Raw genomic sequence first — 26,312 nt, 5'->3', positions numbered from 1 at the left:
TTCAACTCAGTTCTATTTTTTTTTTAAGTTTTTTTCCCATTCTTTTAAAAATCCTTTTCCCATATAGGTCATTACAGAGTATTGAGAAGAGTTTCCTGTGCTATACAGTAGGTCCTCATTATTCATTCATAACAAATCATTCATAAAGTGTTTTCCATTCTTTTCTGTGTGTATTTAGTCTTCGAAATCCAGTACTCATTTTGCACATTCGGTGCATCTGCTCTAGGACTGGCCGCATTTTGAGTGTTCGGTGGCCAAACATGGCTGGTGGCTACCTTACTGGAACAGGGCAAGTCTAACCCCTTAATACCCAATGCTTTTTCTGGAATAAGGGGAGGACTGAATCTCAAAGAATCCCAGGGATCCATGACTGTGGCAAATTTGGAATGGATCAGGAAGACTTGGAGAAGGTCCATTCTGAGGATAAGTCTAGCGTCTTATTAGACAGAAGCTTTATATTAAAATTGGGGATGAAATCAGAAATGCAAAACACCCTTCCTTGTATTTTCTAATATCACTCAAAGTAAGATAGGGAATGGTCGGGCCCTTGAAAAATGGCCTTTCCCTTAACCCTTTCATTGCAAGTGTGTTGTGCTGAAGCCCTTCACTGAAATCTGGAGACATCTGCTTTCAGAGCTAACATCATCCCTCAGTGGTTAAATATGACAAATAAAACCTAGATAATGTGCAATCTTCCCAGGACACGTTTGGATTCATACTATTAGACTGAATCATATAACATGGTCATTTTTGCAAGACAAAAATAATGCTCAAGCCTTGGCAGTTTCCCTATAAATGCTTGTCTGACACACAAAGAAGAAATATTACTTGATTCCCATAGGGTAGGGGTCAGCAAACTGTGCCCTTCGGGCCAAATCCAGACACCTGCCTGGTTTCTGTGCTGCGCAAGAACTAAGAATGGTTTTTCATGGTTTTTGAATTGTTCTTAAAAATCAAGAAGAATAGTTCACAGCATGTGAAAATTACATGAAATTCACATTTCTAAGTCTATAAATCAAAGTTTATTGGAACACAGCAATGCCCATCAGTTCACGTAAGGTCTGTGGCTGTTTTTATTTATTATGTTTCTCATGGAGGGATTTCCAGCGTGGACCGGAAAATCTGATAGATAAATTCTAAAAGAGGTGTAACACTCTGTGGCTGCTTTTTCATGTATATATAATTTTTATTGGAATATAGTTGATTTACAATGTTGTGTTAGTTTCAGGTGTATGGCAAAGTGAATCAGTAATACATCTACATATAGCCACTCTTTTTTTAGATTTTTTTCCATATAGGTCATTGCAGAGTATTGAATAGAGTTCCCTGTGTTAATACAATAGGTCCTTACTAGTTATCTATTATATATATATAGTAGTGTGTATATCTCAGTCCCATTCTTCCAATTTATCCCTCCCCCCCCGCCACAATTCCCCACTGGTAACTCTGTGGCTGTTTTTATAAAGCAACAGTGGAGCTGAGACATTGAGACACAGACCAAATCGCCCATAAAACTAAGAATAATAATTCTCTGGCCTTTTACAGAAAAAAATCTGCCCACTTCTGACATAAAGTAATGGCCATTGCACGCCTGCTTCTAAGAGTTCCTTAAAAACCTTCTAACCTTAAACTGCATTTGATTCCTCTCATGGTATTTTTTATTACCTTGAAGACCCTAAAGCCCAGAGCAGAAGGATGGGTAGGTTCTAGTCACTGTAATGTACTAAGCCATGGTCCTCCAAGTTTGGACCTGCTTGGTGGTCAATGAGCATAGCAGACTCTTGCAATGTCCCCTTAGCCTAGCCCAGAGGCAGTTGCTAGGTATGCAGATAACTTACTGTATCTCACTATAGAAAGGCATGTTTCTGCAGCCCATGAGGGACATCTAGCAGTGTGGGATGAGGACTGGAAGATAAATAGCCCAGATTCCTTGCCCTTCTAAAGTGCATTACACACTGGAAGTGTCCCCAGAAGGATCTGAGTACCAGTTATCCACAGTGCTAACCATCTTTCATTCACTCTTCCCTCTTTGACATGCCCTTGTGCTTCCTGGGATCCCCTTCCAAATAAGTTAGTTACACCCAAGTTTCGGTCTCAGTTCTCCTTTGGAGAAGACCAACTAAGAGACTCAATATAAGAGTTTTAAGTAGGACACATGCACACAGGAATTTCTGGAGAAAGTGCCAAATTTGGGAGAGCAACCAAAGCCAGGGTATCCAGGGCACAGGGAGAAGGGGGTGGAGATTCTGTGTTCTACTCACCTAAGAGCAGGAACACGGACCTGCTTCCCATAGCAGTTGAGATGCCAGGAATGACACAATCTCAGAAGTGCTCCCAAGCAGGATGTGGCAAGGGTTCCTGGGATGAATAAGCCCCATGAGAATTGATTTCTGATGGTCACAAAATTTAGAAGCCCGGTGGCTGATATTTATCAAAACCCTTTCATTTCTGCCCATCTTTTGACTCAATAATTTCACTTCTAGGAAAGTATCTGAAGGAAAGTTTCCTATGAGGATGACCTTAGCATAATGGCTTATAGAAGCAAGCCTACCACCCCAACATAGGGAAGAACATATTTATGACTCCAATGGAAAATCCTGATGGAATTTAAAATCCTGGTCTATTGCAATCAGCAAGATCCAGACTATAAGAAAGTCCACAGGACAAACTATCCAGTTTCTTCATCCAAAAATGATAATAATCACAAGATGTGAAAAAAGCACTTGGGGATCTAGATCAAAAGAGACTTAGAAACATATCCACCTATTGCAGTGTCTTACTTGACCCCAAATCAAATGAATAAATTTTTAATACATTTTTAAGCTCTTTATTGGAATATATTTGCTTTACACTCTTGTACCAGCTTTTGAGGTACACCAAAGTCAATCAGCTGTATTTATACATATATCCCCATATTCCCTCCCTCCCACAACTCCCTCCCACCCTCCCTGTCCTGGCCCTCTAAGGCATCACCCATCATCAAGTTGACCTCCCTTTGTTATGCAGCAACTTCCCACTAGTTATCTATTTTACAGTTGGTAGTGTATATATGTCTATGCTACACTCTCACTTCGTCCCAGCTTCCCCTTCACCCCACAGCCCAGCCCTGTGTCCTCAAGTCCATTCTCTACATCTATATCTCCACTCTGGGGTTCATCAATACCATTTCTTCAGATTCCATAAATATGAGTTATCATATGGTATTTGTTTTTCTCTTTCTGGCTTACTTCACTCTGTATGACAGTCTCTAGGTCTATCCACCTCATTATATATAGTTCCATCTCATTTTTTTTTATGACTGGGTAATATTCCATTGTATATATGTGCTGCATCTTCTTTATCCATTCATCTGTTGATGGGCATTTAGGTTGTTTCCATGTCCTGCCTATTGTAAACAGTGCTGCAATGAACATTGTGGTACATGTTTCTTTTGGGATTATGGTTTTCTCTGGGTATATGCCCAGGAGTGGGATTACTGGGTCATATGGTAGTTCCATTTTTAGTTTTTTGAGGAATCTCCAAACTGTTTTCCATAGTAGCTGTACCAGCTTACATTCCCACCAGCAGTGCAGGAGAGTTCCCTTTTCTCCACACCCTCTCCAACATTTATTGTTTCTAGATTTTTTGATGATGGCCATTCTGACTGGTGTGAGGTGATACCTCATTATGGCTTTGACTTGCATTGCTCTAAGGATGAGTGATGTTGAGCATATTTTCATGTGTTTGTTAGCCATCTGCATGGCTTCTTTTGAGAAACGTCTATTTAGGTCTTCTGCCCATTTGCGGATTGGATTATTTGCTTTTTTGGTATTAAGCTGCATGAGCTGCTTGTATATTTTGGAGGTTAATCCTTTGTCCGTTGTTTCATTGGCAAATATTTTCTCCCATTCTGAGGGTTGCCTTCTTCTCTTGTTTGTGGTTTCTTTCACTGTGCAAAAGCTTTTAAGTTTCATTAGGTCCCATTTGTTTATTTTTGATTTTATTTCCATGATTCTAGGAGGTGGGTCAAAAAGGATCTTGCTTTGATGTATGTCATAGAGTGTTCTGTCTATGTCTTCCTCTAGGAGTTTTATAGTGTCTGGCCTTACATGTAGGTCTTTAATCCATTTTGAGTTTATTTTTGTGTATGGTGTGAGGAAGTGTTATAATTTCATTCTTTTACATGTTGCTGTCCAATTTTCCAAGCACCACTTATTGAAGAGGCTGTCTTTTTTCCATTGTATATTCTTGCCTCCTTTGTCAAAGATAAGGTGCCCATATGTGTTTGGGTTTACCTCTGGGTTCTCTATTCTGTTCCATTGATCTACCTTTCTATTTTTGAGCCAGTACCATACTGTCTTGATCACTGTGGCCTTGTAGTATAGTTTGAAGTCAAGAAGCCTGATTCCACCAACTCCATTTTTCCTTCTCAAGATTGCTTTGGCTATTCGGGGTCTTTTGCATTTCCATACAAATCGTAAGATTTCTTGTTCTAGTCTTGTGAAAAATGCCGTTGGTAATTTGATAGGAATTGTGTTGAATCTGTAAATTGCTTTGGGTAGTACATTTTCACAATATTGATTCTCCCAATCCAAGAACATGGTATGTCCCTCCATCTGTTTGTATCATCTTTGATTTCTTTCATCAGTGTCTTATAGTTTTCTGCATACAGGTCTTTTGCCTCCTTAGGCAGGTTTATTCCTAGGTATTGTATTCTTTTTGTTACAATGGTAAATGGGAGAGTTTCCTTAATTTCTTTTCTGCTCTCTCATTGCTAGTGTATAGGAATGCAAGAGATTTCTCTGCATTAATTTTATATCCTGCTACTTTACTAAATTCATCGATTAGTGCTAGCAGTTTTCTGGTAGAGTCTTTCGGGTTTTCTATGTATAATACCATGTCATCTGCAAAGAGTGACAATTTTACTCCTTTTCCAATTTGGATTCCTTTTATTTCATTTTCTTCTCTGGTTTCTGTGGCTGAAACTTTGAAAACTATGTTGAATAATAATGGTGAGAGTGGACACCCTTGTCTTGTTCCTGTCCTTAGAGGGAATGCTTTCAGTTTTTCACCAGAAAATGGTAATAGGAACATACATGTCAATAATCACCTTAAATGTAAATGGGTTAAATGCTCCAACCAAAAGACACAGACTGGTTGAATGGATACAAAAACAAGACCCTTACATATGCTGTCTATAAGAAACCCACTTCAGACCAAGTGACACATATAGACTGAAAGGAAGGGGATGGAAAAAGATATTCCATGCAAATGGAAGTCAAAAGAAAGCTAGAGTAGCAACACTCAGAAAAATTAGACTTTAAAGTAAAGACTATTACAAGAGACAAGGAAGGACACTACATAATGCTCAAGGGATCCATCCAAGAAGAACATATAGCAATTGTAAGTATCTATGCCCCCAACATAGGAGCACCTCAATACATAAGGCAAATGCTAACAGTCATAAAAGGGAAATCGACAGTAACACAATAATAGCAGGAGATGAAAACACCCCACTTACATCAATGGACAGGTCATCCAAACAGAAAATAAATAAGGAAACACAAGCTTTAAATGACACATTAGACCATCTAGACTTAATTGATATTTATAGGACATTCCATACAAAAACTACAGAATACACTTTCTTCTCAAGTGCACACGGAACATTTTCCAGGATAGATCACATCTTGGGTCACAAATCAAGCCTCAGTAAATCCAAAAAAATTGAAATTGTATCAAGCATTTTCTCTGACCACAGCACCATGAGACTAGATATCAATTACAGGGGAAAAAACTGCAAAAAATAAAAACACATGGAGGCTAAACAATATGCTATTAAACAACCAAGAAATCACTGATTAAATCAAAGAGGAAATCAAAAAATAACTAGAAACAAATGACAATGAAAACACAAAGACCCAAAACCTATGGGATGCAACAAAAGCAGTTCTAAGAGGGAAGTTTATAGAAATACAGTCCTACCTCAAGAAACAAGAAAAATGTCAAATAAACAACCTAACCTTACACCTAAAACAATTAGAGAAAGAAGAACAAAAAATAATCCCAAAGTGAGCAGAAGTAAAGAAATCATAAAGATCAGATCAGAAGTAAATGAAAAAGAAATGAAGGAAACAATAGCAAAGATCAACAAAACTAAAAGCTGATTCTTTAAGAAGATAACAAAAATTGATAAACCACTAGCCAAACTTAGGAAAAAAAGGGAGAAGATGCAAATCAACAGACTCAGAAATGAACAAGGAGAAGTAACAACAGACACCACAGAAATACAAAAGATCATGAGACACTATTATAAGCAACTATATGCCAATAAATTGGACAACCTGGAAGAAATGGATAAATTCTTAGAGAAGTACAATCCTCCAAGACTGAACCAGGAAGAAATCAAAAATATGAACAGACCAATCACAAGTACAGAAATTGAGACTGTGATTAAAAATCTCCCAACAAACTAAAGCCCAGGGCCAGATGGCTTCACAGGCGAATTGTATCAAACATTTAGAGAAGAGCTAACACCTATCCTTCTCAAACTCTTCCAAAATGTAGCAGAAGGAACACTCCCAAACTCATTCTATGAGGCCACCATCACCCTGATACCAAATCCAGGCAAAGATGTCACAAAAAAAGAACATTACAGGGACTTCCTAGGTGGTGCAGTGGTTAAGAATCCACCTGCCATGCAGGGGATATGGGTTCGATCCCTGCTCCAGGAAGATCCCACATGCCACGGAGCAACTAAGCCTGTGCACCTCAAGTATTGAGCCTGTGCTTTAAAGCCCATGAGCCACAACTATTGAGCCCATGTGCTGCAACTACTGAAGCCCACGTGCCTAGAGCCCACACTCCATAACAAGAGAAGCCACGGCAATGAAGAGCCCGCACACCACAGCGAAGAGTAGCCCCCACTCACTGCAACTAAAAGAAAGCCCTCGCACAGCAAAAAGGACCCAACACAGCCAATAAAATAAATAAATAAATAAAGTTCTAAAAAAAATAGAGAACGTTACAGGCCAATATCACTGATGAATATAGATGCAAAAATCCTCAACAAAATACTAGCTAACAGAATCCAACAACACATTAAAAAAAATCATACACCATGATCAAGTCGGGTTTATCCCTGGAATGCAAGGATTCTTCAATATATGCAAATCAATCAGTGATACACCATATTAACAAATTGAAGGATAAAAACCATATGATCATCTCAATAGTTGCAGAAAAAGCTTCTGACAAAATTCAACATCCATTTATGATAAAAACTCTCCAGAAAATGGGCATAGAAGGAAATTACCTCAACATAGTACATTTATTTTTATTTATTTAAATATATTTAATATATTAAAAAGCAGGCATTGCAGATTGAAATAATTTTTAAATAGTCTTGAAAGGTTAACTATCTCAATGTGAGTATGAATAGAAATTAGGATCTCTAATTCATGATTCCATCTTTAAGATATTCTTCCTTCACAGTGACTATCTCATAGTATATTTGTCAAATAAATGAATGAAATTATCTTTGATTAGGTTTATACTTTATTCTTTACATTCTCAAATTATAAACAAATGTGTGCTTATTCCAAAACTACACACAGTACAGGGCACCTAGAGTATAAAATAAGAGCCACTAGAACATATTCTACCATTGGTATACATCCTCCCAGATATTTTTATATATGTTTATTTTTATATTAGTTCATTAAAATGATGATAATGGTGGTTATGGTGATGGTGGTGGTGCTGATAGTCATGGTGGTGGTGGTGATGATGGTGGTGGTGGTGATGGTGGTGGTGGTAGTGGTGGTGGTGGTGATGGTGGTGGTGATGATGGTGGTGGTGGTGGTGGTGATGGTGGTGTCAGTGGTGATGATGGTGGTGGTGATGGTGGTGGTGGTGGTGGTGATGTTGGTAATGATGATCATGGTAGTGGTGATGATAGTGGTGGTGATGGTGGTGGTGATGATAATGGTGGTGATGATGGTGGTGGTGATGGTGGTGGTGGTAGTGGTGGTGGTGGTGGTGATGTTGGTAATGGTGATCATGGTGGTGGTGATGGTGGTGGTGTCAGTGGTGATGATGGTGGTGGTGATGGTGGTGGTGGTGATGACAGTGGTGGTGGTGGTAATGGTGATGTTGGTAATGGTGGTGGTGGTGGTGATGATAGTGATGGTGGTGATGGTTGTGGTGGTCACAGAGATCTCTTATGCCCCTTCAGGACTGCAGTTATAACCATGACTTTGCATGCTAAGGACTGATCTATTAATAATACCCACTGGTGATGAGAATTAGCAAGGGTCCTGTGAAGCTCCCACAGGAACAAAGTGGTGATCTGAGAAGTCCCATCCCAGAAAAATCTCTTATATCTGATAACTCTGATTAGGTGAGTCACACATTATACATTGGCATCAAGCATGTAAATCAAATTTTGCTGCAGGTACTTCTCTTAGCCTTTCCATTATCACTTCCTAAAAACATTCATAGAACTTATGTGGCTTATCAAGCACCTAAATAATTACCTTGACAGTGTCATCTCATTGAAAGCTCACAGCCACTCCACGATGTGGATCTTGTAATTACCCTCCCATTTTTCAGGTGAAGAAATGGAGGCTCAATTATACCACTTGCTCCAGGTGAAGCTACTAGTAAAATGCAAAGCTAAGACTTGGATAAAGTCAGGCTGAGTCCAAAGACCCTGCAAAACCCCTGCACCCAGATCCTAAACCCCAATGTCCCCAAGGTCTAAACTTGTAACACAAATAAGTGAGGCCGTTTGGGGATTTGGGGTGAGTAATTAGAACTCTCGAGATCTGGACACCACGGACTTTACCTAAAGACATTCAAATTCACTTTTCCCCTCAATGTAAAACCAGTGGGCCACAAACCATGCTTGCTTGCTGGAAACTCTCAACATAGAGAAACTCAGTCTAGTTAATGGCCATTCTTTTTTTGAGGACTCATTTGAAACCAGTTTAACTGAAGTGAGTATGTGAAAGCGGTGATAACTTTTTTCAGAACAGCTGAGACCTCTAACAATGCTAATTTGGACTTTTTTTAAACCACTTTACTGAGGTATGGTTGGCATGTAAAAAGTACATATTTTATGCATATAATTTGATGAGTTTGGAGGTAAATATAAATGCATGAAACCATCACTACTATCAAGGCCATAAACATACCCATCACCTCTCAAAATTTCCTCCTGCCCCCTTTGTGATTTGTGTGTGTGTGTGTGTGTGTGTGTGTGTGTGTGAATGAATAACAATGTAAGATCTACCCTCTTAGAAAATTTTAAATATGTAATACAGAAGTGTTAGCTATAGGCACTATGCTGTATAATACATCACCAGAATTTTTCATCTTGTATAACTAAAACTTTATACCTTTTGATCTTCACCTCTCATTTTTCCCTCTCCCCAGCCCCTGGAAACCACTATTCTACTATCTGCTTCTATGCATTTGACTAATGTAGCTTCTACATCTAAGTGAGATTATACAGTATTTGTTCTTTGGGTCTGATTTATTTCACATATCTAACAACGCTGATTTGGAAAACTTTCTTTTACCATGACCCACTATAAGAAATACATTTTACATCACAGAGATAGAGAGAGAAAGAAAGATGAACAAACCTTCATAAACCAATATTTGCCTCAGACTCTGTTCCTTGACACTTCCTTATTTTAGTTCTCCCTAAGCTCCTCTCAATACACAATTCACCATTTCTTTTAAGTATGTGAAAACATTTTAATATATTCTACCCTACCACATAATACACACATTCCTTGCCTAAGAAGAAAGGGGAAAATGAACAGGAGATAGATGCGAGCAGCTTTCAAGAAATAAAGCAACAGGACATGTAACAAGATATACTTTAAAATCTTTCGAGAGCCAGTGTATTTTTTTAGATCCAAGATCACACGCAAGATACTTTCTGTTTTCTGCGGAAAAAACACTAAACCATTTCCTCCTTACCCACAAGATGAAAAGTCCTTGCTTGTCACCCAGCCTGGCAGCTTCTCAGAGCTAACAACAACAAAAAAGGAAGTACATCGCTTCTTATCTTGAGAAGTTTCTCAAGGAGTCTTGTGGCTGGATGACAAGTCTGGGGGCGTTAGTTGGAGAGTTTGCGTAATGCAGGGTCTATTAGTTCTCTTCATTCTAGTAATTAAATATTTTTTTACTTGAAACATACAATTTTATTAGGAAGTTTACCACATGAAAAGAGATGTATTACTGCTATTATTACTCTTCTCTTGCCCATGAACTTCCTTTTTTATATATAAATTTATTTACTTTATTTATTTATTTATTTATTTATTTATTGGCTGTGTTGGGTCTTCATTGGTGTGCGGGCTTTTTCTAGTTGCAGAGAGCGGGGGCTACTTTTCATTGTAGTGTTTGGACTTATTGCGGTGGCTTCTCTTGTTGCGGAGCACTGGCTCTAGGTGTGCGGGCTTCAGTAGTCGTGGCACGTGGGCTCAATAACTGTGGCTCGAGGGCTCTAGAGCACAGGCTCAGTAGTTGTGGTGCATGGGCTTAGTAGGTCCGCAGCAGGTGGGATCTTCCTGGACCAGGACTTGGGCCCATGTCCCCTGCATTGGCAGGCAGATTCTTAACCACTGTGCCACCAGGGAAGCCCTCCCAGGAACTTGAAATCCCTTCAACCATTTGTCATTTACTAGAAACCTGGTCATCTCACTTGTCCTTTAATATAGTCTCCAGAATTAAACAAACGACCCAAATGGGTACTGGCCCAAGAAGAGTGCTATGCCATGACCTCTACTTCTAAAAACACAGCCTATAATTCTGTTGCTTTTTTCTGCAGCCACCTCAGAGAGCTCTTTCAGACTGGGCTCAAGGTTAACCTAATATCCCAGACCCTCCGTCAGTGAAGCTTCCTCATTCTGTCCTTGTAGAATTTTGTTTTTGGCCAAGTACAGATATAAAAGTTCATTCTTGCTAAACTTTTTTTGCATTGGTCTTGTCGAATATTACAGCTTGCCAAAATCACTATGACTGTCCTAATTCTAGCATAAACTCTGAAATATTAAGACATCAGCTTTCACTGCCAGCTCTGGGTCGCCTGTGAATATAATAAGGGTGTTTCCTCTGTCTTCATCCATGTCTTTGATAAAATATTGACTAAAATAGGGTTGAGATCAAAGCTTTGTAATCCTGTACTGATAATACTGCTGAATATTAATAGTTATTAGCATGTAATACATTATAGTTTATAAAATGCCTTTAATATACATAGTCTAACTAAAAAAAGAGAGGTCCAAACCATTTAATGTCTAAAAAGCCATTCTGACAAAATGGAGAAATACCCTAAATTCGAAATATTCCTAAGAGGGATCAGTATTACCAATGTTCCCTCTAATTCTAAAACTAAAAATTCAATGTTTGATGAATTAAGCTTCATCAAGAAAAGTAACAGTGTAAGGACAATTTCTGATTCCAGGATGTGAATTTTGCATAAGTTTGCACTCTCAAATAGACCATAATCATCCAGTCATCAAATAAGCATGAATTAAATAGTCTGTTACCAGGATGGACCAGATCTCAGAAAATGAATTTGGAAGTGGTGGTGATGGCCAATGGGGAAAACCAAGTAATGGAGAGTGGTGCCACCCTCCACCTATGCCAAGTTTGTTTATTTATTTATTTATTTATTTATTTATTTATTTATTGTTTGATTGATTGATTGGCTATGTTCTGTCTTTGTTGCTGCACATGGGCTCTCTCTACTTGTGGCAAGTGGGGGCTACTCTTCGATGTGGTTCACAGGCTTCTCATTGTGGTGGCTTCCCTTGTTGTGGAGCACAGGCTCTAGGGGCTCAGGCTTCAGTAGTTGCAGTGTGTGGGCTCATTAGTTGTGGCTCTAGGGCTCTAGAGTGCAGGTTTAGTGGTTGTGGCACATAGGATTAGTTGCTCCTCGGCATGTGGGATCTTCCCGGACCAGGGATCAAACCCATGCCCCCTGCATTAGGATCATGGAGTCCTAAACACTGGACCATGAGGAAAGTCCCACAATTCCATTTTAAATGAGGTTTCCTTTATTCATTTTCACATTCTGACAGTGAATATCTTTCATTTTCCCATTTACTTTTATAAATTAATTAGAGTCAATACAGTTAAATATTCAAATAATCACCTAGATATGGCTTAGAGGTGGGCTGGCAGTCAACCCCTCCATGTAGTATTCAAAATATTTGCTTCATGTGATATTCAAAAATATTTCTTTTGAATTAATACAAGATTGTAAATATACTACACTTCAAGAAAATTTTTAAAAATAAAATTATTTAAACATGAAAAAAATGTTTCTTTTGCATGGAAACTGAAAGAGAGCTTAGGCCTATCATTATCAGCTGAGCTGAAGTGAAATTTGTCTGAATATTAAACAAAAATGCCTGAATCCAAGAGAAGTCCATGAAATTCTGAGCATTCCTTGTGCTCACAGATCAATTCTGCATGTGACTGATTATTCGCACAAAAGAATGCAAGAATTGCCCATTTCTGTGTATAGTCCACCCATACTGACTCTAAACTTGGCCGTGTGACTGGCTTTTGTCGGTGGAACAACTGGTTAACAGGATGCGAATAGAGATTTGAAAAGCGCTTGCATATTGGGGTTTTCCCTCTCTTGCTGCACTTGAAACCCTATGATCACCACGCGTATGAGCCCACGTTAGTCTTGTGGAGAATGAGAGGCCACATGGAAGATAACCAAGGCTGACTAGTCAGTAATTCATCACTCCAATTGCCATCATGCCAGATGTAGGAGTGACCTGCCAACGGACCAAAAAGGCATGAAAGAGCCAATCAGAGGCCAGCCAAGGTAGACTAGGCCAGAAGAAAGGTATAGCCAACCCAAAAAAACATGAACAAAATAATATATCTGTTATTTTGAGCAAATGAAATGTGGGGCCTGTTTGTTACACAGCCAAGTCTAACCAATACACTTCACAAAATGGGCTAGAAGGAGTCCTTTCCACACATGTTGTCAGGCATGGTACTGTGTGACTTCACCTCCCAACCACAATTGATTGGACCATGGTTTCATGCATAGGGCATCAACAGCCTATGAGATGGCCCAAGCAGAGAAGTCTATCTTAAAGTAGTTCTCTCTATTGGATGTTGACTGACCAATCCATCTAACTTGTGTCTCTTTGGAAAGTTTGAATCCAACGCCCCCAGAGAGGGATGCAGGCAGACGTTAGAGTGGCCCATGAGCCAGTGAACAAACTGGGAAGTAGAAAAAGCAGAAGCCATCAGACAGGAGAATCTGTTGATGAACTTCTTTTTTAATCCCTCCTTAAGTTAATTCACCTTTCCTTGGTAGAGCTGTAGGCTGACACATCACAGAATTCCAGTCCTTTCCTTCACAGACCAAGGGAGCAAATACTCTATCTAAGGAATAATTCAATAGGATGTGTCCAATCTCTCAAACTTTAGCAAACATATCACCATTTACTTTGGATGATTGTGAAGGAATCTGCTCTCTGCCATTCTCTATGCTTCTCTGTGCCCTTGGGGTTGTCCTGTATGGACTATATCATCAGGCCCTTCTGTTCTCTCTCTTTCAATTGGGTTTGACCAATGGTAGCCATTGGAAGGAGGAAAGAGGGCTGAAAAAGAGAGATGGGGATATTTATTTTCCCAGCACCTCCTTCCCAGCAGGGACTGAATATTTGGACAGTGGTTGGATTCTTCTGTCATAGGTTAAGGCCCTTTCCAGGTTCCTATACCTGCTCCATCCCAATGCCCCCTTAATCCAAGGAGTTAGAATAATCTCCCAACTTCTACTTTCAGGGTGCCCCACTCTCTTTTGTTGGTTTCCCTTAAACCTGCTGTGATATTGCATTTTATAATAAGAAACACATATATGCTCTTCATCTTATTTCTGGCACAGAGCTTCTAAAAACCTTGGAAATTCCTAAGTGATGAGAGCAATGGGAACATCTTTTGTTATAATATCTTGTCTTCAGTTCCTGAAACCACTTCAGAGCCACGGAGGTGAATATGTTATTCAGAACAAGCCCCTTTCCACCATAACTTAGTTTATATTAATGAGGTGACTTTGGGGAAGCACCTAAGGGTTGGGGCTGGTTGCCAGTGAAGCCAAACACGTGATGAAAATTTGGAACTTTAAGTACCATCCTCCTGAATTCCAGGGAGGGGGGAGAGGCTGGAGGTCAAATCAATCACCAATGGCAATGATTTAATCAATCGTGCCTATGTGTTGGAGCCTCTCCAAAAACCTGAAAGGACAGGGTTCAGAGAGCTTCTGGGTTGGTGAACACGTGGAGATTTGGGGAGAGGGCACAGAAATTTTGTGCGTTTTCCCGACACCTTGTCCCATGCATTTCTTCAATCTGACCGTTGTTGAGTTATATCCTTTGATAATAAATTGATAATCTAGTAAGTAAAATATTTTCTGCGTGCTGTGAGCATCTCTGGCAAACTAACAGAACTCAAGGAGGGGGTCGTTGTAACCTGCAATCTATAACCAGTTGGACAGAAGCACAGGTGATAACCTGGACTTGTGACTGGCGTCTGAAGTTGGGGGGGGAGGGAAGTCTTGTGGAAACAAGTGCTTAACCTATGATGTTATCTCTGGGTAGACAGTATCACAATTGAGATGAATTGTTGGACACCCAGCTGGTGTCAGAGAATTGTTTTGTGAAAACCACGCACATTGGAACTGGTTTCAGAACCACTTTTACCTGCCCACATCTATATAGCCTCTTCATTAAGCCCTCTTCATTTAATCCACTTGACTGGTCCAACTGCTTCTCGCCAAGTCACCAATGAATACACACCCTGGCACACTATCCAGATCCACCCATTCTACCAAGAAGCTAACCCCCTTTTTTTATTCACTGGCACAGAAGAGGAAACCACATTTCAAGAAAAGAAGGAAACATCTTTTACCAACATGTGGACCTGAAGCATAAAACACAAGTACCATTTCCTCCTTTGCCCATTGTCCAAAAACAGTCATTTATCAGCAAACATCCCACACCTTGAAATGCTAGGATTTGGTATGGGAATTGGCTGGGAATATAGTAAAGCTGTCTGAACCTGCACGACACAAGAACAGGACACAAGAGTCAAGTGGAGCCCAATATTCTCTGCCCTATCAGAAGGGCAGCTTAGATGTGATGGCAAATAGTCCTAGTTAGTGACTCATACAAATGTTCTTTTGTGCCTGGCTCACTAAAGCTTGCCCTAAGAATATACCATGGCTTGTTTCAAGCAAACCTCTTGTACCAAGAGTGCTTGGAACCTAAGATGATTAAAAACATGACTCCATGTGGTGATAGTTGCACAACATTTTGGTAAGACAAAGACACTTAGATAAGACACTGAATTATACACTTTAAAATGGTTTAAACAGTAACTTTTATGTTATGTGACTTTTATCATTTAAAAAATTAAGAATGAATAAATTGCTGGTCACATACAGGTTTAAACAGGGAATCTGGCTGACCTGTTTGGATTTTGGCAAAATCATAGCCCTTACCCATGGATTTTGATGGATGTTATTTTTCATAAAATCCAGATACCAATGGCTTTTGTGTTATCTCTGTGGTGATCATGTAGTTGTCACAATATGCAAAATGCTGGTGGATAGAACAGGATGTGTTGTAATTCGCGCCCCCCAAACTGTGGATATTAACTCCAAAAATTGTATAACTGAAACTTTCTACATTTTCTTTTTATTTTATGTGGAAATAAAATCACAAGATAGGCTGAAGATGTTTAGGAATTGCATGTCATGTTACTGAGAAAATATCAGAACAGACAAAGAGTAAGAAATTGAAATTGATAAGACTTGGTGTACCAGATCATGGAGCTCTGATCTCTATTCAAGGGACAGACAATCTTTGCCTGGTGACCTGTAGGGAAGAAGCTAAGAAAACAAATACTCTGCCCTCACTCTCCTCCAATTTTATGATATCCTGTTGGTGTTTCCCATTGGCCAAAACAAGTTGGAAGCCAGGGGCCAAGAGTGTCCGTGGTTACACTCCAGGCGTGTCAGCATTCCAGGCAGACCACAGGATGGATTTGGAGGGGTCAACGGAAGACACCCAATCCACCTAGATATTCATTCACTTGTTTATTGGGTCTCCTCCACCATTAGAATGTAAGTTCTCAACTTCCTAGGTGGTGCAGTGGTTAAGAATCCACCTGCCAATGCAGGGGACACAGGTTCAATCCCTGCCCCAGGAAGATACCACATGCCATGGAGCAACTAAGCCCATGAGCCACAACTATTGAGCCCGTGTGCCACAACTACTGAAACCCACACGCCTAGAGCCCGTGCTCCGCAACAAGAGAAGCCACCACAATGAAGAGTAGCCCCTGCTCACCACAACTACAGAAAGCCCGTGTGCAACAAAGAAGACCCAACACAGCCAATAAATAAATAAAATGGGCAGAACAACTAAACAGACTTTTTTTAAAAAAGAAGAATGTAAGTTCCATGGAAGAAAAGACAGTGTACCTCTTGCATAGTATCTTATCTAGAGAGTAGATACTTAATAAATATTTATAGGATGAATAAATGACTGTGCAAATTTTTTTAATCTTAATTCTTTTCTATTGAAGTATAGTTGATTCACAATGTTGTGTTAGTTTCAGACGCACAGCAAAGTGTGCAAGTTTCTTAATGTCTCCAAGCCTCCTGGGTCTTCCCATCTATCTAAAAGATTTTCTTGCCTTTTTCAGGGCATATGGGCTGGACCAGAGGTAGACTTTAGATGCTTCTGGGAAATGACTAGGATACACTCTTCCAATGCCTCCAAAACACCTACCTGCATGAGTTGATATGTATGGAGGTTTTGAGAAGTTTCCACTGGAAGAACAAGAGAGAAGACAGAAGGGTGGATAATGTCAGTGTGTCCAGAAGACCTACGTGGCTACTTGGAGGCCCCTTACATGACAGGATAGGATGGAAGATGGTGCTGTGGTGTATTGCCAGTCGTGTGTATTAATAACTCTGTGCCAAAGGGCAGCAGCTCTGGACCCCAGGACACAGTGGCTGCCCTGTGCTGGGGAGAGAACTGCTCCTTACATCCCAAGTCAGCATGCATCTCTGTGTTCTGTAGACTTGACCTGGCAGGGGTGAATTTTGCTGTGCTGAGCAGGGAATATCCCCAGGGAAGGCAAATGGGGGACTTTGAAGATTAAAGCAGAGAAAGATGGGAGAAACACATCGTGAGCAAATATCAGACAATACTGCAGCAACACCCACAAACTCCTGAGGAGGAATTTCTTCTGAGAAACAGGAAAGAGGAAGGAAGACAATCTGAGGTCCTGTGGTCCAAACCTAGATATGGAAATTGAGCCAGGCTATATTTGTATCCAAGGCAGATGCAGCTTGAAAGTTTCACACACGTAAAATGGGTAATCTTATCAACGTTGGGAATGATTCATGAAATAATGTCACAGAAGATGTAACATTGACTATAAAGAAGTGTGATATTCAGGGGTAAAAATAAAAAATAGCATTGGGTGCTGTACCTTATAAAATTTCAGAAGAGGAGGCATGCTTCCTCTGAAAAAAAGCATTAGAAATGTCTCCTTATGTCGCTTTTCAGATTTTTTAAAGATGAAAGCATTTTGTCAAAGGTATATTTGGAAATATAAAAGCCCTTGCATTCTGAGCAAAGGTAACTATATTCAATATCTTGTAATAACCTATAATGGAAAATAATCTGGAAAGGAATATATGTATGTATGTATGTGTGTATATATATATATAATCTGAATCACTTTGCTGTACACCTGAAACTAACACAACATGGTAAATCAACTATACTTCAATTAAAAAAAAACCATTGCATTCTAGGCTCTATAAAGCCAAATGATAATGGTAAACAATCTCTAAGATCTTTTAGAAAAGGGAAGGTTTTATCAGAATGTCTAAGAAAGTTGTAGCATCATTTAAAAAAACATTTTTCATGCAGTTCAAAATCTGAATAGAATGACCTCTAAACACATATCTAAGTGCTAATACAACTTCCTTTATCATACTTGGTGGTCATAAGGATGGGACCAAGTTATCGATATTGTTGGTGCCTCTCCCAATCCCCTTTTTGGGTCAGCTGCCCCCCACTCCAGGAAATTGGTCTCCATCGAACGGAAGCTGTTATACATCTTCCCACCATCATGGGGGCAGCACACAGCCAATAACTGACTGACACAGGGATTAAAAAAAAGCTGGTCCCCTTGACTCAAAATGGGACAAGGCTGACATACAAGTCATGCACACCAGGGGATCAGGCTGAAAGTTAAGTTCCAGCAGAGAACATAGCCTTGCCCGGCTCCCTCTGTTCCCCATCCTGCTTCCCTCACTTTTTCTCTCCTCAGAGCATTTCCTTAATAAATCATGGGCACCAGGACTTCCCTGGTGGTGCAGTGGTTAAAAACCTGCCTGCTAACGCAGGGGACACGGGTTCCATTCCTGGTCAAGGAAGATCTCTCGTGCTGTGGAGCAACTAAGCCCGTGCACCACAATTACTGAGCCTAGGCTCTAGAACCCACAAGCCACAACTACTGAGCCTGCACTCTGGAGCCTGCGAGCCACAACTACTGAGCCTGAGTGCTGCAACTACTGAAGCCCACATGCTTACAGCCCGTGCTCCACAATAAGAGCAGCCCCTGCTCGCTGCAATTAGAGAAAGCCAATACACAGCATTGAAGACCCAACGTAGCCAGTAAATAAATAAATAAATTTATTTTTTAAGAAAATCATGGGCACCAAATCTCCATCTCATGCTCTGCTTTTATGGAAACTGACCTAAGTCGCTCATTGTCATTTTAGAAATTGTACTGCTTAGTGGAAAGCAGTATGCAGATTCCTTAAAAAACTAAAAATAGCATATTATGATCCAGCAATCCTATTCCTAAACATATGTCTGGAAAAGATGAAAAGTCTAATTTGAAAAGATACATGCACCCCAACATTCATGTACCTTTTGGCTGTTTACAATAGCCAAGATATGGAGGCAACCTATGTGTCCATTGACAGATGAATGGATAAAGAAGATGTAGTACATATATACAATGGAATACTACTCAGGCATACAAAAAAAATGAGATAATGCCATTTCCAGCAAAATGGATGGACCTACAGATTACCATGCTAAGTGAAATGTCAGACAGAGAAAGACAAATATTATATCACTTATATGCAGAACCTAAAAAATAATACAAATGAACTTATTACAAAACAGAAACAGACTCACAAACATAGAAAACAAGCTTATGGTTACCAAAGGGGAAAGGGAGAGGGAAGGAGGGGTCAATTAGGGGTTCGGAATTACCAGATGCATGCTACTATATATAAAAGAGATAAGCAACAAGGATTTACTGTATAGCACCAGGAAATATATTCAATGTCTTGTAATAACCTATAATGGAAAAAAATCTGAATATATATGTATATATATACATAACTGAATCCCCTTGCTGTACACCTGCAACTAACACAATGTTGTGAATCAACAAGACTTCAATAAAAAAGAAATAGTAGTGTTCAAAATGGAATTAGCATAGAGTAATTGTTATTGGAAGCATAAACAGAAGGATACTCAGGTGACTCTGTAAGAGCACAATTTTATCTGTAAAACCAAAAGGAGTCTTTCATGGGGCAGGATATCCAAAAAAGGTCCTGTTACTGTGCAGATTGATACACTTTTTTTCCTTGATGCATTCATTGACTTACTCAGTGAACCTAATCATATGCTGGGTCACAGGTATACAGAAACTAAATCACAGAAGGAATCCCTAGGTTAGCTGCGGACAAAACACATGAACATCTGATTATAATCCAACAAGCTGAGTGTTACAAATAAAAGATTGATAACACTAGGCACGATGGAACAGAAATGTCAAGGCAGGGAAGCAATCGTATGTCTTAGAACTGAGGATGGAAAGCTTTCCATGAGCAGACTTTGAGTAAATTTATATGGCTCTATTTCTATGTGTTTACTTTTTGACAGTTAGGAGAAGTTTGACAGCTCTTGTGCAATTAGAGATGTTTTCTTTCAACCAGACATTCAGGAAAACACAGAAGCTTCCTCCCACTAGCAACTAATTCTAGTTTTAAAACACTTAGGGGAGAGAAAAAGATGGCGGCGAAGTAGAGAGACGTGGAGTGCATCCCTCTCCACAGATGCATTGGGAATGCACAGAAGGACACAGTCATTCCCACAGAGAACCAGCTGAACACCAGCAGACAGCCTCGGACACCGGAAAGGGCTGCAGAGAACCTGACATAGCCGGACAAGCAACCCCAAAAGCTTGGACAACCATGAGGAAACAAAGAAACACCATGCAGGCAAAGGAGCAGGAAAAAAACCCACAAGACCAAATAAATGAGGAGGAAATAGGAAAAATGCCTGAAAAAGAATTTAGAGTAATGATAGTAAAAATGATACAAAATCTTGATAACAAATTAGAGAAAGTACAAGAAACAGTTCATAAGAACTCAGAAAAACAAACAGCAATGGATAACAAAATAACTGAAATTAAAAATACTCTAGATGCTCTAACCAGCAGAATGACTGAGGCAGAAGAACGAATAAGTGAGTTGGAAGATAGAATGGAAGAAATAAACGCCACAGAGCAGGAAAAAGATAAAAAAATAAAAAGACTAGAAGACAGCCTCAGAGACCTCAGTGATAACCTTAAACGTACCAACATTCGAATTATAGGCATCCCAGAAGAAGAAGAAAACAAGAAAGGGTCTGTGAAAATATTTGAAGAGGTTCTAGTGGAAAACTTCCCCAACATGGGAAAGGAAATAATGAACCAAGTCCAAGAAGCACAGAGAGTCCCATACAGAATAAACCCAAGGAGAAATACACCAAGACACATATTAATCAAACTAACGACAATTCAACACAAAGAAAAAATATTAAAAGCAGCAAGAGAAAAGCAACAAACAACATATAAGGGAAAACCCATCAGGATAACAGCTGACCTTTCTACAGAAACTCTGCAGGCCAGAAGGGAATGGCAGGATATACTGAAAGTCCTGAAAGAGAGAAACCTACAGCCAAGAATACTTTACCCAGCAAGAATCTCATTCAGATTTGAGGGAGAAATCAAAAGCTTTCCAGACAAGCAAAAGTTAAGAGAATTCAGCACCACCAAACCAGCCTTACAACAAGTGCTAAAGGAACTTCTCTAAGTAGGAAACACAAGAAAAGGAAAACACCTACAAATACAAACCCAAAACAATTAAGAAAATGGTAATTGGAACACACATGTCAATAATCACTTTAAATGTAAATGGATTAAATGCTCCAACCAAAAGACACAGACTGGCTGAATGGATCCAAAAACAAGACCCTTCTATATGCTGCCTACAAGAAACCCACTTCAGACCAAGGGATACATATAGACTGAAAGTGAAGGGATGGAAAAAGATATTCCATGCAAATGGAAGTCAAAAGAAAGCTGGAGTAGCAATACTCATATCAGACAAATTAGACTTGAAAGTAAAGACTATTACAAGAGACAAGGAAGGGCACTACATAATGATCACGGGATCCATCCAAGAAGAACATATCACAATGGTAAATATCTATGCCCCCAATATAGGAGCACCTCAATACATAAGGCAAATACTAACAGCTATAAAAGGGGACATCGACAGTAACACAATTATAGTGGGAGACTTGAACACCCCACTTACATCAATGGACAGATCATCCAAACAGAAAATAAATAAAGACACACAAGCTTTAAATGACACATTAGACCATCTCGACTTAATTGATATTTATAGGACATTCCATCCAAAAACGACAGACTACACTTTCTTCTCAAGTGCACACGGAACATTTTCCAGGATAGATCACATCTTGGGTCACAAATCAAACCTCAGCAAATTCAAGAAAATTGAAATCATATCAAGCATCTTCTCAGACCACAACGCCATGAGACTAGATATCAATTACAGGAAAAAAACTGCAAAAAATACAAACACATGGAGGCTAAACAATTCACTATTAAACAACCAAGGAATCACTACAGAAATCAAAGAGGAAATCAAAAAGTATCTAGAAACAAATGACAACGAAAACACAACAACCCAAAACCTATGGGACGCAGCAAAAGCAGTTCTAAGAGGGAAGTTTATAGCAATACAGTCCTACCTTAAGAAACAAGAAAATGATCAAATAAACAACCTAACCTTACACCTCAAACAACTAGAGAAAGAAGAACAAAGAAACCCCAAAGGGAGCAGAAGGAAAGAAATCGTAAAGATCAGAGCAGAAATAAATGAAAAAGAAAGGAAAGAAACCATAAGAAAAATAAATAAAACTAAAAGCTGGTTCTTTGAGAAGATTAACAAAATTGATAAACCATTAGCCAGACTCATCAAGAAAAAAAGGGAGAAGATGCAAATCAACAGAATTAGAAATGAAAAAGGAGAAGTCACAACGGACACCTCAGAAATACAAAACATCATGAGAGACTACTACAAGCAACTATATGCCAATCAATTGGATAACCTGGAAGAAATGGATACATTCTTAGAAAAATACAATCTTCCAAGACTGAAGCAGGAAGAAATAGAAACCATGAACAGACCAATCACAAGTACAGAAATTGAGGCAGTGATTAAAAATCTCCCAACACACAAAAGCCCAGGACCAGATGGATTCACAGGCGAATTCTATCAAACATTTAGAGAAGAGTTAACACCTATCCTTCTCAAACTCTTCCAAAATATTGCAGAAGGCGGAGCACTCCCAAACTCATTCTATGAGGCTACCATCACCCTGATACCAAAACCAGGCAAAGATGTCACAAAAAAAGAAAACTACAGACCAATATCACTGATGAATATAGATGCAAAAATCCTCAACAAAATACTAGCTAACAGACTGCAACAGCACATTAAAAAAATCATACACCACGATCAAGTGGGGTTTATCCCTGGGATGCAAGGATTCTTCAATATACGCAAATCAATCAACGTGATACATCATATCAACAAATTGAAGGATAAAAACCATATGATCATTTCAATAGATGCAGAAAAAGCTTTTGACAAAGTTCAACATCCATTTATGATAAAAGCTCTCCAGAAAATGGGCATAGAAGGAAATTACCTCAACATCATAAAAGCCATATATGACAAACCAAAAGCCAACATTGTTCTCAATGGAGAAAAACTGGAAGAATTCCCTCTAAGAACAGGAACAAGACAAGGGTGTCCACTCTCACCACTGTTATTCAACATAGTTTTGGAAGTGTTAGCCACAGCAATCAGAGAAGAAAAAGAAATTAAAGGAATCCAAATTGGAAAAGAAGAAGTAAAATTATCACTCTTTGCAGATGACATGATACTATATATAGAAAACCCTAAAGACTCTACCAGAAAACTGCTAGCACTCATTGATGAGTTTAGTAAAGTAGCAGGATACAAAATTAATGCACAGAAATCTCTTGCATTCCTATACACTAACAACGGAAGAGCAGAAAGAGAAATTAAGGAAACTCTCCCATTCACCATTGCAACCAAAAGAATAAAATACCTAGGAATAAACCTGCCTAAGGAGGCAAAAGATCTGTATGCAGAAAACTTTAAGACATTGATGAAAGAAATCAAAGACGACACAAACAGATGGAGGGACATACCATGTTCCTGGATTGGAAGAATCAACATCGTGAAAATGACTGTACTACCCAAAGCAATTTACAGATTTAATGCAATCCCGATCAGATTACCAATGGCATTTTTCACAGAACTAGAGCAAGAAATCTTACGATTTGTATGGAAACGCAAAAGACCCCGAATAGCCAAAGCAATCTTGAGAAGGAAAAATGGAGTTGGTGGAATCAGGCTTCCTGACTTCAAACTATACTACAAGGCCATCGTGATCAAGACAGTATGGTACTGGCACAAAAATAGAAAGGAAGATCAATGGAACAGAATAGAGAACTCAGAAGTAAGCCCAAACACATATGGGCACCTTATCTTTGACAAAGGAGGCACGAGTATACAATGGAAAAAAGACAGCCTCTTCAATAAGTGGTGCTGGGAAAATTGGACAGCAACATGTAAAAGAATGAAATTAGAACACTTCCTAACACCATACACAAAAATAAACTCCAAATGGATTAAAGACCTACATATAAGGCCAGACACTATCAAACTCCTAGAGGAAAACATAGGCAGAACACTCTTTGACATACATCAAAGCAACATCCTTTTTGACCCACCTCCTAGAATCATGGAAATAAAATCAAGAATAAACGAATGGGACCTCATGAAACTTAAAAGCTTTTGCACAGCAAAAGAAACCATAAACAAGACTAAAAGGCAACCCTCAGAATGGGAAAAAATAATTGCCTATGAAACAACGGACAAAGGATTAACCTCCAAAATATACAAGCAGCTCATGCAGCTTCATACCAAAAAAGCAAATAACCCAATCCACAAATGGGCAGAAGACCTAAATAGACATTTCTCCAAAGAAGACATACAGATGGCCAACAAACACATGAAAAGATGCTCAACATCACTCATCATCAGAGAAATACAAGTCAAAGCCACAATGAGGTATCACCTCACACCAGTCAGAATGGCCATCATCACAAAGTCTGGAAACAACAAATGTTGGAGAGGGTGTGGAGAAAAGGGAACTCTCCTGCACTGTTGGTGGGACTGTAAGTTGGTACAGCCACTATGGAAAACAATTTGGAGGTTCCTTAAAAAACTACAAATAGAACTACCATATGATCCAGTAATCCCACTCCTGGGCATATACCCAAAGAAAACCATAATCCCAAAAGAAACTTGTACCATAATGTTTATTGCAGCACTCTTTACAATAGCCAGGACATGGAAGCAACCTAAATGCCCATCAACAAATGAATGGATACAGAAGATGTGGCATATATATACAATGGAATATTACTCAGCTATAAAAAGGGATGAGATGGAGCTATATGTAATGAGGTGGATAGAACTACAATCTGTCATACAGAGTGAAGTAAGTCAGAAAGAGAAAGACAAATATTGTATGCTAACTCACATATACGGAATCTAAAAATGGTACTGATGAACTCAGTGACAAGAACAGGGAAGCAGATACAGGGAATGGACTGGAGAACTCGAGGTATGGGAGGGGGCGGGGGGTGAAGGGGAAACTGAGAAGAAGCGGGAGAGTAGTACAGACATATATATACTACCAACCGTAAAATAGTCAGTGGGAAGTTGTTGTATAACAAAGGGAGTCCAACTCGAGGATGGAAGATGCCTTAGAGGACTGGGGCAGGGAGGGTGGGGGGGAATCGAGGGGGGGGGCGTCAAGGAAGGGAGGGAATATGGGGATATGTGTATAAAAACAGTTGATTGAACCTGGTGTACCCCCCAAAAAAAAATAAAATAAAATAATAAAAAAAAAAAAAAAAAAAAAAAAAACACTTAGGGACTTCCCTGGTGATCCAGTAGTTAAGACTCCATGCTTCCACTGAAGGGGGTGTAGGTTCGATCCCTGGTTGAGGAACTAAGATCCTGCATGCTTCTGGGCAGGGCCAATAAACACATGAATGAATGAATGAATGAATACACTTAAATAGTGGAGTCTTTACAATTTAGCTCAATTCAGTAACTATGGCTGGTCAATCGAGCATGTGTGCCTACATGACCAACCCCCAATAAAAACCCCAGATTCGTAGCCTGAAGTGTGTGTCCTATGTAGACAACACTGCACATATGTCAGACATCATTGATGGAGGAAGTCCAGGCATCCTGCCTGTCTCCACTGGGAGATGACTCTTAGAAGCTTGCATCTGGTTTCCTCTGGATTTCTCCGCATGCATCTTTCCCTTTTTTCATTTGGCTTCACATCCTTTCACTATACTGAACTACATAAGTCCCCTGCATACGAATAAGTTCTGTTCCAAGAGTGTGTTTGTAAGCCCAATTTGTTTGTAAGTCCAACAAAGTTAGCCTAGGTACCCAACTAACACAATCGGCTGCATAGTACTGTACTGTAATAGGTTTATAATACTTTTCACACAAGTAATACATACAAAAAAACAAAGAAAAAATAAAGAAAACATTCTAATCTTACAGTACAGTACCTTGAAAAGTACAGTAGTACAGTACAAAAGCTGGCTTACAGGGGCTCGCATCGAGGCAAGAAGAGTTACTGATTGGAGGAGGGAGAGGAGGTGGGAGATGGTAGAGCTGAAGGATTGTCGGCAATAGGAGATGGAGGGCAAGCTGCAATTTCACTCATGCCTGATATTGATGGAATGCACGATCGCGT

The 26,312-nt window shown here is 39.4% G+C and overlaps 1 protein-coding gene and 1 non-coding gene across 2 annotated transcripts in view; both read right to left on the bottom strand.

The window, feature by feature from the left end:
- The window catches only part of LOC130837121 (putative adhesion G protein-coupled receptor E4P), a 55,668-nt gene extending 45,657 nt beyond the window's left edge, over nt 1-10,011 (bottom strand). The window contains exons 1-2 of the mRNA XM_057709926.1: nt 9,973-10,011; nt 2,262-2,358 (exon numbers count right to left, since the gene is read on the bottom strand). Coding sequence (XP_057565909.1) covers nt 2,262-2,292 — 31 coding nt within the window. The 5' untranslated portion in view covers nt 2,293-2,358; nt 9,973-10,011. The remainder of the gene's footprint in view (nt 1-2,261; nt 2,359-9,972) is intronic.
- On the bottom strand, nt 1,095-1,156 carry LOC130837610 (U7 small nuclear RNA). The gene has a single exon (XR_009049376.1). It is a non-coding gene; the product is annotated as a U7 small nuclear RNA (small nuclear RNA).
- Nucleotides 10,012-26,312: the final 16,301 nt, after the last annotated feature.

This window comes from Hippopotamus amphibius, chromosome 15 (genome assembly GCF_030028045.1).
Source record: "Hippopotamus amphibius kiboko isolate mHipAmp2 chromosome 15, mHipAmp2.hap2, whole genome shotgun sequence".
NCBI classification, from domain to species: Eukaryota; Metazoa; Chordata; class Mammalia; order Artiodactyla; family Hippopotamidae; genus Hippopotamus; species Hippopotamus amphibius.
The sequence above is the reverse complement of the archived record's forward strand: the minus strand, read 5'-3'. Positions and strand labels throughout refer to the sequence as shown.